Genomic DNA, 18,977 nt, shown 5'->3' on the forward strand with positions numbered 1-18,977 from the left:
TACATGTTTAAAAGGAAAGTACCTTTAAAATTAAATGCATCGTTACCAGGGAAGTTATTTTACCTGGAAAAGTATATTTCAAATAACTCCGCAATGTTTGTGTTTCTGCCACAGTATTTGGACATCCAGATTTTTGTTTATAGTCTGCAGTGGATAAACTTTGCACTGAGAGGAAGTAAGGGTCTCTGGCAAAGTGTATTCATTGCTTCAAACTATGGAGTAGTCAATTACTGAGGAGACACTCAATACCTGCACATCACTGCTTCTGTGTACAGCGTTCGTTGTAAAATGGGACTGGAATGAGCCCAAGTTCCTAAGGTTCTCTCTGCACAGGCAAAGAGTTGTTTAGTGTTGAAGTAGGAAGGCAGAATATTTATGGTTGAGTGTGTCTGTGCATCTGTATGTGCCTGCAAACGGGACATATAAGCACTTGATCTCACATTCCAAGGGAATCACAAGTACTGGCTTCATATCACTTCGTCAATGAAAACAGACATTAGCTTCTACAAGGCTGCATTCACACAGACTGTGCCATGAAACAAGCAAGAACCACAACTGGAAGTTGCAAGTTCTTACTAGTAAGGCTTAACATTGGGATCACTGACCTTTTTAGCTAAATATTCTCCCAAAGGATCTGGAGAAAACCTTAGATCTCTAACTGCACAATTGCTTTATTTACCATAGGGCAAATCATATGAGTGAGAGATTCTAGTTTCATCATTAACTAAGTTCAACCTGAGTTGTTCTCGAAAACAAAACAAAACAAAAAAGATGGGAGCACAACAGAAAACATAGGGAGGCTATTACTGAGAGCACGGAGGGGAAAGGAAAAAAAGACCAACATCTACGGTGGTAATTTTTTCCAAATGTGGCAATACATAATACAAAATAACCTAAACGCTAGCTCAGATTTCCAAATTGTAGAGGCAAATACTGGGATAAAAGCTATGCCAGATATAATGCCTCAATTCTTTTAAGACCTTAGAAAATCACTGCTTTCAGAATACTAAATTAACTAGGATATATATATATATAAATAATTATTTTATTAAGTTTTAGGCATTGGTTCTCAAAATACACAAGAGTCCTATTAACTCTTCAATCTTTATATAAGCCACATGCAAAATTATAGGAAACACACTCCTGTGAAATGTGATGCTGAGTAAAAATTTGTTAATATTTTTAAAATTATAGTAACTATGAATGATGAAAATAACTAGTAAGGCTTTTATATTTGCTAAGGACGTGATTTATTACTGCTGAATCAAGAGAATAAGGCAATTCACCATGTAAGTGTTAAACACAATGAGAGGAACAAGATATTTCTACAGATGCTTCAAATACGCACCCAAAAGAAATAGTGTTTAACCTCCACTGATCAAGAATAATCATTTCCAAATTCTTAACTGATAAGTAGGTATCCGTAGCACCAAAGCGAGATAAAAGTGGGAAAAATAGCTTTTTCAAAAGTATCCTCTCCCCTCCTTGTTCTCCCTGCCTCCCGTGACTTTAAAATCTACTAACTTGAAAACATATAAACTCCATTTAATTCTTTATCAGGATACTTAGCAGAGTAATCTCTTCAGTTTGTAGTTTCTCAATCTGTTTTCAAACTGACATGGACGAATGGCGTGGCTCACAGCTGGGTAGGTTTTGACAGGGGCCATACTTGTATGCTTAGGTCTCAGCACTTCTGCACAAAGAACTTACCATCTCATCGGAAAGAAATTCCTTGGACCTTTGGAGACCTATACTCTGGTTTTCTGTACTAATTTACTTCTTATGTAACTGTATTTGTTCATTCATTCACTCACTCATTCATTCAGTCTCTACTACATGCCTTTTTCTCCCAGCAACTATGCTGGGCGCCAACCTTCAACCCACCAACTCTGAAGATGGGATTCTTCAAGATTCTAGCCAATAACACACTCAGCACATCAGGAACTGAACTTTGCTCCCTAACTCTTAGACACACTTACCTCTCATTGTAACTTGATTGACTGTGGAAACTGTTTATTACCTAGCATTAGGTTTTCATGTTTGTTTACTTATTTCTGTTGTTTGTTGGTTTTTATTATCACTTTTAGTCGTGGCCCTGCTATCTAGGTTCATAGGTGCTAAAAGGTAGACTTTTTGAGAAGTATATAGTATCGAGAATAAAACTATGACTTTTCTTTTTTCAAAGAATTTCTATTGGATATGTGGAAGTCTTCCACAGATAGGGCATGCTTCAGACATTTTGATATTTTGAATGGTTGTTTTTGTTTTTTGTTTTTTTCCTTTTCTTACTTTTAGAGAGATTCTGAAACAGAAAGGTGCATTATTTAGTTCATATGATTCCAATGAGCCAAAAGGAGCTATAATCCTACATCCCTTAATACTTAAAAGACCGGAGGCATCATGAAATCGTTTATACTCTGTGGACCAAAGTTCTTTATCATTTTCCTAAAATTTAAGATTAGAAATAAATACCAAATGTACTCTTTATATCTTAGAGTATCATATTGGCATGACAAATAGATATTTTATCTAGTACCATATTTCAGTATGTCAGACATACACTCAAATCCTCTCACTCTTTTCCAGAAAATAATAATAATAATAATAATAATAATAATAATAATAATTGATACATTCATTTTGGAATACACAGGGACAAATATCTAAAGGAATGAAAAATAAATTAATTTATATAAGAATATTAATTCAGTCAATTTAGCTGTCAATAAAAATATCATGGCATTTTTCTGAACCCAAACAAAAATAAAACTCAGAGTTATTGAATAAAATTAAAATTTGTTAAACCCTTATGTTAATGATGAGGCTATTGTTAGTGAAAAAAATACCTAAGTGAGATATAAATACACATGAGCATAATCACATGATAACCATAACATCTCATATAAAATCACAGATTTGTACACTCACAAAGAAACTCAACTTTTAAAAAGACATATGCAAAAGGTAAATATTAACTAATACTCCTCAACCTATTAAGACCGAAATTATTGTTTTCAAAATACTAAATGCTAGTATGTACTAGGTCAGCTAAGCTTAATCATTACCTGGTTATTGTTTCACCCTTTCTACTTATTCCTGCGCTATAAGAACCAGCATAATAAGTCAATACATACTCAGCTTTAAATGAGGCAGTGTGCAATAACAGAAAATGCCCTGGGCTCCAGATCAGGTCATCTACATTTTATTCCTGGCTCTGCCCCTAACTCTGTGTTAACCCTGATAACTAAGTTAGTTTTCTCATCTGTAAAACATGGGTGTGAATTAAACTGCCACCAAGGCCTTTCTATCTGATTTAACGACTATGGTCATGATGGGAAGGTCTGAACAACAATCCCAGGAAGGCTCTCTGTCCTTCCATGTCAATGAAAATATGTGACAGGGTCCAGTATCCTCTTTGCCCTTCTATATGGTGATGTAAACCAGCCAGTGAGAAAAGTTCTATTGTATTCCATAATCAGCACCGTGCAAAAATGCCTACGAATTGACAAAAAGTATGGGTACTTGAGTTGGTTCTCACCACAGCAGGTGAGAATCCTAGGTCCCTTAAACACAGTTCAAATGTATGCTCCCCTGGCAGAACAAACCAAAATAATATCTTCCAGTGAGTTCAGTGGAAGCAAGCTGGGAGAAGAGGGCCCAGAAGAATCTTTGTATGTAAAATAAGTAGCAATGCAAAAATAATAACGATAAAGTGATATGTAATGGAAAGTCTTTTTTTTTTTTTCAAATCATTGTTCACATTGTTTTTGCTTTGAGATCCTATCCCTTCCCTTTTAATATATTTTATTTGAGAAGTTGGAACAAATTTTTTAGCGTGCTTTAATAAGTGGGTGAACGTGGACAGTGTTAGCTTGTGCGAGGTGACTAAATGGCAATACTTTTATCTGTGTTTTTAGTTCCTACCCAGATGGAGAGGTTGGGTTTTTAATTCTTCCCAGGAAGAATTTATAATTAAAATGAAAGAAATATCCAAAACACATTGGTTCCTTTCTGACAGCCTCCATTCAATAGAAGCCATCACAGAATTCATCTATATTTTTATTAATTTGGTCTTGATCCAAAGGGTTGTAGTTGGGTACGACTTCTCTTTTATGCCAGTGCTCATGATTTAAAAAAAAGGGAATAGTTTCTATTTGCTTCTTGATTTTTTTCTCCACAACAAGGAAGTACAATGAAATTAGATAAAACTATTTTGTTGTTTTTTAATTCTATCTCACTGTATCTATTCAGAAATTCCTTCATCTAATAGATATGACAGGCCTGATTACTGTGAATGCTGCTCACTGTATATGGCAAGCATCTGGAGAGGACCCAAACATAAAATTCAGTAGAGCAAGTGCCAGTCAAACCAATTCAATCTTGAGAAAGACTGTTCAGCATTCAGCTATGAAGAAAAACCTTTAGCTCCTCACACAGCTGCTGAACCCACAGTTAAGAAAGTAATGACTGGAGGAAGCATTAGAGATCTTGCTTCCTGGCAATTGTCATCGGTTTGGCTAAAATAAACTCTTATAAAAAATTTTTTTTAAAAAGAAAGTACCGTTTTAATATATCTTGAATTCATTACCTATTACTCTTTCTCAAGGCAATATATCACATGGATACTGCTAAGCTGGAAATCAGCACTACTATGTAGCATTTCATTTACTTTACATATTGCCAAAGGAAGGGATGTAACATTTATCGAGTGCCAAGGATGTGCTTGTCTTTTAAATAGTTGACACTCAATACATATTTGCTATCTGGATAAAAATATAAATATATAGTTTCTCTATCATCATCTTCTCTGAACCAGAATAACAAAGATAAAATCATAAAGCCTACAACAGGGTGTTATAGTTTTGATTTCTGGTATTCCCCATTTTCCTTATATATCAGCTGATTTTTCTATAGAGGCTGAAAAGACATAATAAAGATAAAGCTATTATTTAGTGTACTGTTATTGTTTGACCTTTCTGGAAATCTAATAACTGTTATTCATATATATATATATATATATATATATATATATATATATATATCAATTGCTGGCTTTTCCCCCCAGTTTAATGAAGATTATTAGAGATCACAAGAATTTTAACAATTTTAGAACCCATGGTTATGTTACCCTTACTCTAGTGATCCACTGACTTCATTAAGAATGGGGGGAAAATACAACAGGAACAAAATATGCCAGAATGCTTATGTTGACCACCTCTGAGTTGTGGAACGAAGAGTGATTTTTTACTTTCTTTTTCATCTTTTCTGTATTTTCAAAATTTTCTACAATAAACATGTATTATTTGAATGGTCAAAAAGGTTATCTTTAAAGATATTGTAGAATAGCACTGCATTAAATACAAAGAAAAAAAAACAAATACTGCTTGAGTATCTTCTTCTCTACAATGGAACTGTTCACTTCATGCCTCCTCCAATTAGGTTTTCTAGGTCTGGGCGGGCACAAGGACTGAGGAGTAGAGTTAGGCAATTAATAATCCCTTACCCTGCCTAATGAAAAAGACAGAGCCTAAGGCAGTTGAACTCTGCTCCTCTGCTCAGGCAAGTTTATTTTATACTTTCCTGGAGGAAAGAACACCTAGATCTTTAAGAGAATCACAAGGATGCTATGGAGAAAAAATCTGGAAAAAAATGAACCTCTCCACCTCTTGTCTGAGTCTAAATCTTCTCTACATCCAACTTCTGAAAGTGGATCTAAGAACTTTTTTAAGTTTCAAAGTAACAAAAAACTACATGTAAAAGTGGCATTGGCTCCTTTTTAGTAATAGGAGAACAGAAATAGATTATGAGGGTGTGATTATGATGCTTATAGCATTTTAATATCATGGCACATTACACAAATGTATGAAAAGTATTTTAATACACCCACTATTACTGAACATTCAGCGTGAACATTCAGCGTGCACTTGAATCAGCCTAAATCTCTTCAGCAATTGAGGGCTCTAGAGCTTCGTATGCTTTTGAAGTTGTATTTTCCCCATCTGAGCAATAATGACACTCAGAGACTTTAAATGAGCTCTTATCCCAAACTAAGCAGATCAAAATGACACTATCTCTCTATGTGTTTTTCCACCTGCAGGAAAAAGGCATGATCATTTTTTATAAGGTGCTGTTCGCAGTGCCATGAGAAAGAACCTGATGTACAGTGTCACTGGGACACACCGTTCATTCTAGTGACTCCTTGGTTTCTCAGGTATGTACATGCTGTAGGTGCTACCGAAAGCCTATTGCAACTGATGACTTTTCTTGGCTTTTGAAAGTCATATGGGCTGGGAACAGGGAGAATAATGGGAAAGTGATTACCAAATCAGGATGACACAGACCACATCATAACATGACATAACAGAAGAGAATGGGCCTGATAGTAGGTCCTGGTCCCAGCGCTGCCTCTGGTTGCTGAGGTAAGTATAGCAAGTCTCCTGACCTCAGGGTCTGAGTGTGCTCATCCACAAAATGAGAGTGGTGTAGTTAGTTGGTCACTGAGTCTCCTTCTAATTCTAAAATTCTAATTTCTCTCCTTGTAATGGCTGATTTGAACAAAGGTACAGATTGTTCATGTTCTCTTTAAGAATTTAAGTTCCATGAAAAATTCCAACTTCTTCCTAAATCAAAAGTGTATTTAAAACACAGCATGGAAGTAGGGGAGGGTGGGGGTAAGAGGGAGAGATCAACCAAAGGACTTGTGTGCATGCATATAAGCATAACTAATGCACAGAGACACCAGGGGGTGAAGGCATGAATGGGAGTGGGGTGGGTGGGGGGCATTGGGGGAATAAGGACACACATATAATACCTTAATAAAAAAAATTAATAATAATAATAAACACATCATGGAAGATGAAAACTTCCATGTATTTCACTTTTCAAGGATTGAGGAATGACCAGAGTCACATGTCATCCAAAAAGATTTCTCAATTAGAAAACGGACATAGATTAGACAAACTATAAAATTATTAGCCTTTGTGATTATGAAGGGAAAAAAAGAATGAGGTGTAAAGAAAAGAAAGGAAATTAGTATATTTACTTCTTCTTCATCTCAATTCTAGACTAAGGGATCATTCAAATATATTTTCCAATATGACATACTAGAATCCTTAATTCTGCAGTAACATGAGCTATACATTTTACAGGCCAAAGAGATATTCTTATGGGTCTCCTTTCAAATCTATTAAGTTGTTCTATTAGCTCCATATGATGAATACCAACGAATACAGTATGTTGGGAATTGAAACTGAAATCACACAAACCCTTGGGTCCTTCATCCTTGGAGGGATGAAGGTTCCTAACCGGATCCCGGATGCTGCAGTCTGTTCCCGCCCAGGTGAAATCACAGATGCAGGTGGCTTCGTTACTACACACCTGTGAAGAACAAAGAACAGAGATGGGCCATTTTCACTGCGCTTTGTAGAATACACTGGTGATGAATGTAAAAGAGACACAGGCAGGTAGACACTTTAAAAGCCATTTGGAATTTTATAAAAGTCTCCCACAGTTTTAGTATCAGATAAGGGAAAATCATGCATGGGTCAATGGTAGTTTGTCAGTTAATTACAAAAAGAGATGAAAAAGGAAATAATTGTAATTAAATGTTAATTACTTATGTTGCTATTGTTAAGTACACAAATGTCTGACAGTGTAGCTTATTTCATAAGTAGTTATTTCTAGAACCATTGTTTAGAAACATGTATGCTTAATTCAAGGAATTAACAGATACTGGGCTCAAGAGACAGCCAGAGATAAAGACCCTGAGACATAAATCACCATTTTCAACACCAAATTCATTTGGTGGCTCTTTCCCAGCCCGAGCATCCCTCCCACCTTCCCTGCCTGCCCACAGTCTTCTCTCTGTCGGCCAGGCTAAGACCTTCTGAAAGTGATTATCTCCTCTCATCCCCTGGGGACCAAGCAGCATGCTGGAATGGACTTGTCATTTAGATGAAATAAATAACCATCAGCAAACTAGAGGCAGAGTAGTTTAAGCCCTTATCTGCCTGTGAAATACAGTCAGAGACAGATTATTAGAGGCGATCAAATCAAACTTAAGCCTATTAGTGTAAGAAGCTTTTTAATCTGAAATGTTATAACACTGTGATTATGATGAACAAGATTGGATTTGACCTTTTTTTAACAAGATGAAAAAGTGGGAAGGAGAGCAGGGAGTCAAGGGCCCTTTTAATGCATTAAATTTCATAATGCTTACAGAGCAATAACTGAATAATGAAAGGTTCTGTCCAGTGCTTTTATTCTCCTGCAGCTATTATTGAGCATTTGCTATGTGCTAGGTACATGAGCTGAGTGATTTAGGTATAGCATCTCATTTATGTTCACACTAGCAGCCTGACAAATGACAGCACTGAAGTGACTTGCCCAAAGTAACTGGGATAGTAAGAAGCAGAGCCAGGATTCAAACCCGGGATTCCTTCTCACTCCCAAATCCATGCTCTTGATCACTATACAGCCTCCTTTGTGAGCCTATGATTCAAGCAGACCTGAAACCATACATAATCGTTGGGCATATGCTTCTTATGCCTTTCTATCTTGTTTGATTCTACATCACCTGCTTGGCTACCTATATTTTGGATTCTTTTTATCTTCATTCCAGCATCTCCCTTTTATATTATTTCTCTCAGTGCCTTTATGTTTCTTTTATCCATTCCTGAGGTCTGCATAAATTTTGAAATACTTTTCTTTTACTTAACCAAATTTAAATAATGGTTGAGATTTGTTTTAGATAATTCAGCTTAGGTTTGCCAAGTGTGTCTGCCCAAACACTCTGTCCACAGCATTAAAGCTATATGCAGGTAGAGGGAGCTTCTGCTCTCTGTCTGGCACTGATGCAAACATAACGGTAGAACTGTAAGCCTGTGGATTATATCAGCGAGTCAGTGATCCAACCTTTAGTCTGGTATGACCTTGCACACACAGATAGCCAGCATGCATGCTGAGTAACTGGAAGGGACTTACTGAAAGGGTTTAACTTATTTCAAATGGCAATCACAAAGTAATCACAGAAATTGGGTCTGTACAGAAAATCTTATCCATTTTCATCCAGTTTCTTAGATGTTAAACTATATCTAGAGAATGTGGTGAAGAAAAATAGCCACTGATAAAAGAAACAATAAAATACACCATAGCAACACATCCGGGTATTATTGTTAGCAGACAAGGGCGCTAAGAAAATAATCATAGCCCTGCTGGTGTGGCTCAGTGGGTGAGCACTGACCCATGAACCAGGAGGTCACAGTTCGATTCCCAGTCAGGCTTGTAGCCCAGTAGGGGACATGCTGGCAGTAGCCAATTGATGAAATTTCTCTCTCATTGATGTTTCTGTCTCTCTATCCCTCTCCCTTCCTCTCCCTGAAGTCAATAAAAAACAAACAGTATTTTTCAAAAAAAGAAAAGAATCATAGTCAATGCATCAATATTGGCAACAGCCTCAGAGGGAGAGTGGCTGCACTGGAAATCTAACCACTGTGAACTTTAGGGATGCCAGATAATGAAAGTTTGAACGGGAACACTGATGCCTACTTACCCCATGGCCTGAGCAGACTTTGCCCTTGGAATCAAGTGGGCAGCTGCTCATATTCAGGGCCTGAATCTGTAGGCACTTCCGATCTAAGCACATCATAGATGGGCCACATGGCGTTCCATCTTCCACGTAGCCCACATCTGTATCATCGTCTAAAACCACATGAGCACCACTGGAAGGAGAAAGATATTCAGACAGTCATTAGCACCACACTTGGAAATTCAACTTCAATATGAATGAGCCTTGCTCTCATGACGCTGAAGAGGCTGTGATTGGACAGGGATTTCTCCTAGCATTTCTCCACTTTTCCTTCCCTCCTTTCCCCACATCTCCTTAATAAAAAAGCATGATAAAGAAAACTACCTTTTCTTCTCACTATTATACCACACGTCACAGGAAAAAATAAGTCAAATGTATTCTAAACCTTCGCTTGTTTTCAAGACCAACATTGAGACAAGGGGAGTGGATAAGAGAGGTAATCTTATCATTAGCTCTCCAAGGTTTTCAGATGGGTCACAGTACAAAAAAGGCAGAAGTGGAGCAAAAATAGCAAAATGAAAACCATTTTGGAAATTATTATTACTTTAGAGGATTGAATTGTTCATGTTCAAAAAAGTAAACTGGTTCCTCTCTATTGATATTTACTCCTAAAAATTTCAAGTTAGAAACAAGTTGAATTTAAATAATAGTCAATGTTATAATTACTAATAGAGTACCTTGCTGAATAGTTTACAAACATACCAACTTAAAATATAACAATATAATTTAACAAGGCTGTTATTTCTAGAGACATGTGAAAACTTAACAGATTCAAAGGAGCTTGTGTGCATCAAACTATATTTGAAGACCACAAACTTATTCCAGGAAGGATCTTGCTGTCTAAGATCCTGTTAAAATTGCCTTCAGAGCCATTTAAAAGACTGAAAAATCATTTGATCAAGACAGCATTATGCAATTTGGTTACCCATGTATTTATTAAATTTTGTTCAAGAAATTTTTGGGTTGTTTCCTGATCTTATATGTTCACTCATGTAAGATGGAGGTTTGCCCCTCTAAGGATACGAAGGATAAAAATTTGCAGATGCTAAAGGCAATTTGTAGGAGGAGATCCCAAAAGTGTTTTAAGCAACTTTTTCAGTACTATTTGAATGAGAGCACAGCATCTTAGAATTACGACTACTTTGAAGGGACAAGGATTGTTTGGAATATAATATGATTCGCTGGCTCTAAAAATAATCCTCATATTTTCGGTGTCTTGTGCTCATAGGTAATTGGATATAAAACATTTGTCTCTAGCTATAAATAATATTTTAATAAATATTTTCTATAATCAATTAAGTATTTGTTAAACCATCTTCTAAATCAGACAGGTCTGAATGAAGTAAAGCTTAAACTTTTTTTGCCATAAAAAATAAAACACACATAGTGTTCAACTAGTGACATATTCCAATGCTAAAAGCTTTAATCATGGGTCAAAATAGATAACTTAATTCTACTCTTCAGGTTATAATTACAAAGAATGTCTCCTACTAACAACTGGTACAGTTTTTAAACAAATGTAATTTGCAAATCTAGATAATTGTTTTTAAATGACTCTTAACATGAAAGGTGATAATAAAAATTTCAATCAACATTTCCCTTGTAAGGAATAGAAAAACTGCCCTTGATCTTTCTAAATTTGTAATTCTCATGGTTCTTTAGGGTTTTTCCAATATTGAATATGTTACCTGCAGTCAATCACCCGGCCTTGATGATAGAAGGAAGTTGGGATGATCTCTCCCTGAAGTTGACCAATACGTGGAGCTCGGGTAAGGTTGGTACAGAGTAGAAATCCACAGAACACATCACTAAGCAGGTTAAAATTAAAATTAAAATAAAAGAAAACACAGAATAAGACAAGAGGAATCATGCTATTAAACAAACAAAGAAAACACCTAAAACTATTCAGTCCATATATATTAAAAACATAAAATTTTATCTTTCTTTCTAAACAAAAACACTCAATCAGATATTGTTGGTTTCCTATGACGCCCCTCCTTCCTAACTAGCAGGATCACAATTTTGTTTGGGAGCAGCAAAGTGCTCAGCCCTGAAAGATGTGGTGACTGGCATCTAAGCTGGCCATGCCCTTCCACTTCCTGTACCCTCTTTCCTGGCCACCCCTCCTTCTTTTCCTCCTAGAGCTGAAGGTGGCCCGTGGGTGTTGAGAAGTGAGAAAAAGCTGGCTAGGAAGCTGCTGGGAAAATTTGATTTCTGGATAAAAGGTTATTTGCCTGACAGGAAGATCCTTATTCCTATCCCTGCTTCCTGCCTTTGAAGATGGAGCCTCTACAGCTAACTTGCAATTATTTTTTTTAAATATATTTTATTGATTTTTTTTTTTTTTTACAGAGAGGGAGGGAGAGGGATAGAGAGCTAGAAACATCGATGAGAGAGAAACATCGACTAGCTTCCTCCTGCACATCCCCCATTGGGGATGTGCCCGCAACCAATGTACATGCCCTTGACCAGAATCGAACCCGGGACCTTTCTGTCCACAGGCCGATGCTCTATCTCCTGAGCCGAACGGTTTCAGCTAACTTGAAATTATTAAGTTCATGATCATTAAGTTCACGATCATAAGGGTCCAAACGCAACATGCAATGGATTGCAGAGCAGAGGGGCAGAATTATCTGGGTCCTCAGTGACATTATTAAATGGTTCACCCATCATGATGGCATCTACCTGTAGCCTATTTATGTAAACAATACATTTCAATCTTTTTTTTTTAAGGGGGGACTAAGAATAGAAGCATTTCACAAAAATAAATAAATAAATAAATAAATAAATAAATGAATAATAAAAGGAAATCCATTGTCTAAAATAGGGGTGTCGAACTCAATCAGAGAAGGGGCCAAAATCTAAAATCCAGCCTAAATCGCGGGCCAAATGGTTTACTGAACAGTCATAAACTGTCATTGTGATGGAAACGCAGCGGAGTGCAGTGATGACAGCGCGGTGCGGGCCACATTGCAAGGCCTGGCGGGACGGATTTGGCCCGCGGGCCTTGTGTTTGACACATGTGGTCTAAAACATGCATGAAAATGTGCTAAATTCCATCTGTAATCAGGGAAATGCAAATTAAAACCACAATCATATAGCAGTTCACACCCACCAGAACAGATAAAAGTAAAAAGTCTGGAACACCAAGCTCTGGTGAGAATGTTGTTACAAATTCTCACTGCTGGTATGGTTTAGTAGTACAACCGCTTAAAGAGTTGTACCACTTGGTGGCACTGAAAATATGCATCCATGGTTTTGTAATTTTTCTTCTAGGTAGGGGACTTAGATCAGTGTGTCCAAATGTGCACCAAGTCACATGTAAAGAATGTTCGCAGTGGCATGGTTTCTAATAGCCAAAATGTGGAAACATCTAAATGTCCATCAACATAGAATGGAGGGATAAACTATGGTATAGTACTAGGAATACGAATGGAAGTCAAACAAATGAACAAAAAAATTGAACTTAAGCCAAATACAAACTAATACAGAAATTATGATGCCTTTTCTATAAAGTTACCAAAACTTTTTGCAAAATACATCTTTAGAGATGAAAAGTTAGACAGTAAAACTCTAAAGAAAAGAAAGAGAGAGAGAGAGAAAGAGAGAGGGGGGGGAAGAGAGAGAGAGAGAGAGAGAGAGAGAGAGAGAGAGAGAGAGAGAGAGAGAGACTGCCATAAAATCAAAATGAGAGGAAGATAATTTTCTGGGATGCTTCAATGTTCTATATCAGTGGTCGGCAAACTCATTAGCCAACAGAGCCAAATATCAAAGCACAACGATTGAAATTTATTCTGAGAGCCAAATTTTTTAAACTTAAACTTCTTCTAACGCCACTTCTTCAAAATAGACTCGCCCAGGCCGTGGAATTTTGTGGAAGAGGCCGTGGAATTTTGTGGAAGAGACACACTCAAGGGGCCAAAGAGCCACAAGTGGCTCTCGAGCCACAGTTTTCCGACCACGGTTCTATATCTTCATCCAGGTAGAGGTTACATGGGAGGTCACTCCCTAATTATTTGATAGAATGTATATTTGTGTATTATTCACTTTCCTGTTTTTCTGTTATATTTCATAATTGTTAAAAGGTTCAGAAAACTGATTTTCTTCAACTCAGTGGTGGTTGGATATTCTGTTACCAGATATTCAAAAGCTGTATTACAATGATCTAATAATCCAATACCTCCAAAACTTTTTGAATACACAGAGAAATGATCAGATCTGTCTAGGACATGGAGTTAATGAATACACCTGATCTAATCTAGAGGTTTCCCACCCCATGGACTTTGACAACTTTGGGTCCCACTTTCTCTTACTCCCTTGACACTTCAAAGGCTGAATTTTGCAAAATTTTGTAAAGTTCCACATAGAAACCATAAACTAGAGAAATAAAAACTTCCATTAAATCCTTGCTCTGCTTCAAAATTGGAGGACGAATCCTCATTGTTACAGAAGGAAAACAAAGGATCTTTGGCCTATAACCTAGAGGTCCCATAGATCCAAGTCACTGAGTTAATAATTAAATGACAATATTTACTTTCCTCAACTAATCAAAGGGAAAATATCACTGATGGGCTCTGAAAATATGTCATTTCCTCAGTAAAGACGCCTCCCGTATGCACTAAATCGATGCTTTTCAGAAGGGAATAAAAATCTCTGATACAGACATTAGATCTTCAATTCAATCAAGTGGTACTGTACTCTTGAAATGACCAACAATATGTTATTTTACTTTGAATGGTTCCCAAAATATAAAAGGCCTAGATATGTTGCTTATAAAACTCTGTATATACTAATATTAATTTGTAATCCCTTGGCAATATATCTCTTCAAAATAAGCATCATGTAAAATAAAGTATATGAGAAACAGTCTGAATTTTAGAGAAATGATGTGATTCTGTGCATAGAAAGCTTAGTCTGTGGCCATTTGCTTCTAGATATACCGACGTATTTTTATATGCAGACTTTAAAATTTGAAATAACAGAACATTATAAAAAATCAGTAACATTCATTTTGTGCCATTTCACACTTGAACCAGGCCTTTCCATCTGCTCACGAGGCCCCAAAGCTGACCACTCACTGTTTGCTGCACTGAATCCATCGGTCTCCGTCCTTCCCACAGTTTCCCTTCTCCGTGCCTTCGGTGTTCAGCTTTTCGTAGCAGAACTTGTCAGATCCGGAAGCCTCTTTGGAGAGGAGCAAGAGAAGATTCATTTTAGTCATCTTTGTTATCTATAACCAGTTGTGCACTGGTAAACATTTGACAACTGATTCTCCAAAACATTAAACTTATAAAAGGATTCTCATTGGTAGCATTTACCAGTTTCCATGGTGTAAATACCATTATGTGAATTTCCATGGTGTAGCACATGGCTAACTTCAAGGTCTCGGTGTGTTGTCAACTAGCTTCTGAAAGTCCTGATATTTTGACAGTTGGCTCTCACAAGCTAATGCAAGACAGCTCCAACACACCCCTACTTTTGAGAAACAAATGTACTCCCCATTCTTGCTGGCAGGTTTGAGAGGAGGAAGTAGGAATGATCACCAGCAGAAATTAGTGCAGTGACACACAGAAAAACATATAAACACACTTAGTCCTGCTTTATATTAATATTAGGAGATACCACAAAGTCTTAGCCGACTAAAATTTTACCTTGAAAATTGGATTTTAACATTTAAATCTTCTTTAAAAAAAAAAAAAAAAAAGAAAAAGAAAAAGAAAAAGAAAAAGAAAAAGAAAAAGAAAAAAAAATATGCCTCTATTACCTTTTCTGGGTCAAAACTGAAGGCCCAAAAAGTAAATGTTCCAGGTAGATGGCATTTGCCAAACACTGACAGCACTGGGCAAGGCCTCTACCCCCTTTGGGGTGCTTTCTGGGTCTTCGGGGTCACCAGCCTCAGCCAGCAGAGCAGACCCACTCCTCTCCCCTCTGGTCTGGCCCTCATTGTGGCAAGTTCACTGGGAGGCGCTGCAACTGTCAGCACGATAACACGTGTATTCAGAGGCAGGGAACGTGCCGAGAATCATGCACATGGACCCGAATCTTTATCTGTCTGCCCTTTGGGCAGTACCTGCATTTCTTCGCTTCACAATGACAAGAGCAAATTACAGAATTTTAAAAATAAGGCCTGGAACTTTCCTGGGGTCAAAAAACAGACGGCTAAGTTTGGGGGATAAATGTTAAATCCAAGATACAAAATAAATTATGCAAGTGGCTGGGTAACGAACGTGACCGCTGCTCTCAACCCGATCTTGGCATGGATGCACGGTCCCTTCTCTTACCGCCACGAGCCCTGAATGGCACTCTTGGGTTCTCATGCAAGCCCCCAACTTCAGCAGATGTTCCTGTGGTTCTGTGACTAAGATTCACAGTTCTCTTTATTTCACCCTTTTCTAGTGTTTTTTTTTTTTTTAATACCTCACTCCAAGCTATACATCTCTCTCAGCAAGACAGGCAAAGGACAATACGAAGAGAAACCTGTGTGTGAGCATCAACCAAAAACATCACCTACTTGTTCCCCAGATGTACTGACACTGGTTGTCCCGGGTTTTGCACTCCCCGCTGTAGCAGCGACCCTGAGGACAGGAACACACACACCTTATGAGGCACAGGGAGCGGTTCTGTTTCCCCCCAAATCTTCACAGTGAAAATGAGAAGCACAAACAGCTTCAGACGAGCAGAAGAATAACAGACAGTTAAAATCTAAAACTCAGAACAGACCTCATAGCACAGCTCTTTAAATCTAATCCTCTAAAATTTTAAACGTGACGGTAAACAGCAATTGCTAAATTTCTTTGGGTGATACCAAGATGATTTTTAGCTTCTTTTGTTTGGGAACAGTTAGGTTATAACACGGCTTTGGGTGGGGCGGACCCATGTAAGAACAGATTGCCATATTTTTTTAAAAAATAAACAGACTGGTATTGAAGATAGTCACAGCTCAATAAATTAGATTCCCAATTCCAGCCCATAATCTGGACAATTTGTCATCAGAAGTAAATATAATACAGTTAGCATGTGGTACGACGCAAAGCAACTCTGAATCAGAGCACCACTGTAATAATTTACTATTGTTTGAGTTATCGTTTTCTTTCAAGCTTGTATTTATTTAAAACAAACACCTAGCAAACTAATCTTTTTTAACTGAACACTTAAAATGTATAGCCCAGCATACCTGATTTTGATTGCATGCATATCCATCTTGTTTATGAAGATTTGGTGGGCACTGAAAGATATAATCTTTTAAGTTAATGCTCATCATGTTAAGTTCCTTCAGGTTATGTGCACAATATGTAAAAAAACAAACAAAAAAAAAATCAAGCATGGTGAACATATAATTGGAAATGCTTTAAAATATATGACTAACTCTTTAAGAAGATTATCCAAATTAATTCTCCCATTTTAGTAAAAATAAATAAACGAGGTCCACGCCGTGGGTGCTTTTTTGTTTCTCTGTTTTCCATGAAATAGACTGGAATAATAACTTACATTCACTCGCCTACAGAGTGAAAAGCAGGAGGGATTAAAATGGACAATGACAGGATATGAGTCATCTTGTGATGTAGGAGTGGACACATTCAGGAACTAATTTACAGGCTGGCTGAGCTCTGTGAAAAATGTCAAATCTATATCTGACACCCACGAAGCTCACCTCGAGGCCACATTATTAAAAAAGAAAAAAACACACCCTGCCTTTCAGCTCAGTGTAAGTGACGAATCTCCATTACATTTCTGACCTCCTGAACCGCAGCCCTGTTACTAGAACAATCCTGATGTGATGGAAATTTCCTTTTCCAGGTCTATCTATCAAATAATTATTTTAAAGTACACTTCATTTTTCACCCCAAATTACCCTGAATACATTATGTTGAAGTGTTTACCACATGGAAGAGAGATAAAAAAAAAAAAAAATTCAAAGTCTCCACCACAGTGTTCAAAGCAAATATGAAAGGGGGGAAAATACACAGGTGTGGCAAGTCAGTAAGAAACACAGCAGTATGCACTGAGACCTCCCTCGGTTTTCTGTCACCTCCTCAGTAAAGGATAGTCAGTCCTACTCCTCCAATTATTCAAGCCTCAAATAATTGGAGGCATCCTCTACTTCTCTTTTTCTAGCTCATCAAAAAATCCCAATAGCCCTTCCTTCAAAATGCCATTACTGCCTGACCACTTTTCTCCATTTCCACCGGAAACGCCTGATCCAACCCTTCACCATCTCTCACTTGGATTATGCAACAGTCTCCAGACAATTCCCTTGCTTCCACCCTCCTCGCCTTGCAGTCCATATAGCTACCAGAGTGTCCCTTTAAAAAACGTGAACCAGACCGTGTCACCTCTCTGCTCAGTGGCTACCCAACTTACTCATGGCTTTCCAAGTTCAACACGATCTGCTCCAATGCTGCCCGACCCCATCCTCTCCCTGACCTCATTCCCACTCTGCCATAACTGATCTGACTCCACGTGAAGGTGCTGGCCGGGCATCCTGCCACCCTGTGGCCTTTGCCCTGGCTCTCCCTTCCATTGCCCACCCACCCTCACCCCCGATTTCTGCATGGCTCGCTCCTTCACCTTCTTTAGGATTTTGCTCAAGTATTAGCACCTCAGAGAAGCCTTCCCTGACCCTGATCTTCAGAACTGTAGCCCCTCCCAGGCTGGCCTTCTCTGCTCCCCAGTCTCTCTTTTGTTTTGTTTTTCTTCTCCATCGTACTTATTAGCAACCGACTATTCATATACAGCAGGTCCTCAAATGCCGTCATTTTGTTATAACATTGATGAGAAAGAAAAATAAAAACGGATTCCCAGGCAGGGCCACTGGCTGTGAGGAGTTAGCCGGTTCTGCTCATGTCTGCAGGAGTTTTCTCCCGGGACACCGGTTTCTTCCCACATGTCAAAGATGTGCACATGGGTGATTGGCCTAACTGTCCCAGTATGAGTGAGCGGGGTGGGTGTGAGTGCGCCCCACATGGGAGGGTGTCCTGCCCCTAAGAGTTCCCGCTTTGCATGATCAGGGTTAGGACAGGCTCCAGGCAACCATGACCCTGAACGGCAGTAAGTGGGTTGGAAAAGAATGATCTGATTTATTTTTGCTCATCCTTCTTAAAGTATCTGTATAGTTCACCTTTATTTCAATGTTTAATGTAAGAAGTGTTGTGGGTCCTTAAAAGTTGAGTGATGTCTCTGTGACAAGAAAAGGGCCATAAGAACTTAGGTCTTGTTCTTGTCAATGAGCCTCTGGTAAACTTGGTCCTTACACCTAAAATCACCATTTCCAAGAACCTATCAATGACGTTAGGTGAGGACCTACTACTGTATTTTCCTTATTTGTATGTCTATTGTCCTATCCTAACCAGAGCTCCATGCAGACACGGATTTTGTGTTTTGTTCCCTGCTG

At 37.9% G+C, this 18,977-nt stretch overlaps 1 protein-coding gene across 3 annotated transcripts in view; it reads right to left on the reverse strand.

Annotated features, from left to right (window-relative positions):
- ADAM23 (ADAM metallopeptidase domain 23) overlaps nucleotides 1-18,977 on the reverse strand; it is a 151,992-nt gene that overhangs the window by 15,332 nt on the left and 117,683 nt on the right. For all 3 annotated transcript variants that reach the window (XM_045575415.1, XM_036421844.2, XM_036421843.2), the window contains exons 19-24: nucleotides 16,761-16,811; nucleotides 16,098-16,161; nucleotides 14,665-14,770; nucleotides 11,275-11,394; nucleotides 9,551-9,719; nucleotides 7,266-7,377 (exon numbers count right to left, since the gene is read on the reverse strand). In XM_045575415.1, the coding sequence (XP_045431371.1) occupies nucleotides 7,266-7,377; nucleotides 9,551-9,719; nucleotides 11,275-11,394; nucleotides 14,665-14,770; nucleotides 16,098-16,161; nucleotides 16,761-16,811 (622 nt within the window). The remainder of the gene's footprint in view (nucleotides 1-7,265; nucleotides 7,378-9,550; nucleotides 9,720-11,274; nucleotides 11,395-14,664; nucleotides 14,771-16,097; nucleotides 16,162-16,760; nucleotides 16,812-18,977) is intronic.

The sequence above is a fragment of the Pipistrellus kuhlii genome, unplaced genomic scaffold, assembly GCF_014108245.1.
Source record: "Pipistrellus kuhlii isolate mPipKuh1 unplaced genomic scaffold, mPipKuh1.p scaffold_m20_p_7, whole genome shotgun sequence".
Classification (NCBI taxonomy): domain Eukaryota; kingdom Metazoa; phylum Chordata; class Mammalia; order Chiroptera; family Vespertilionidae; genus Pipistrellus; species Pipistrellus kuhlii.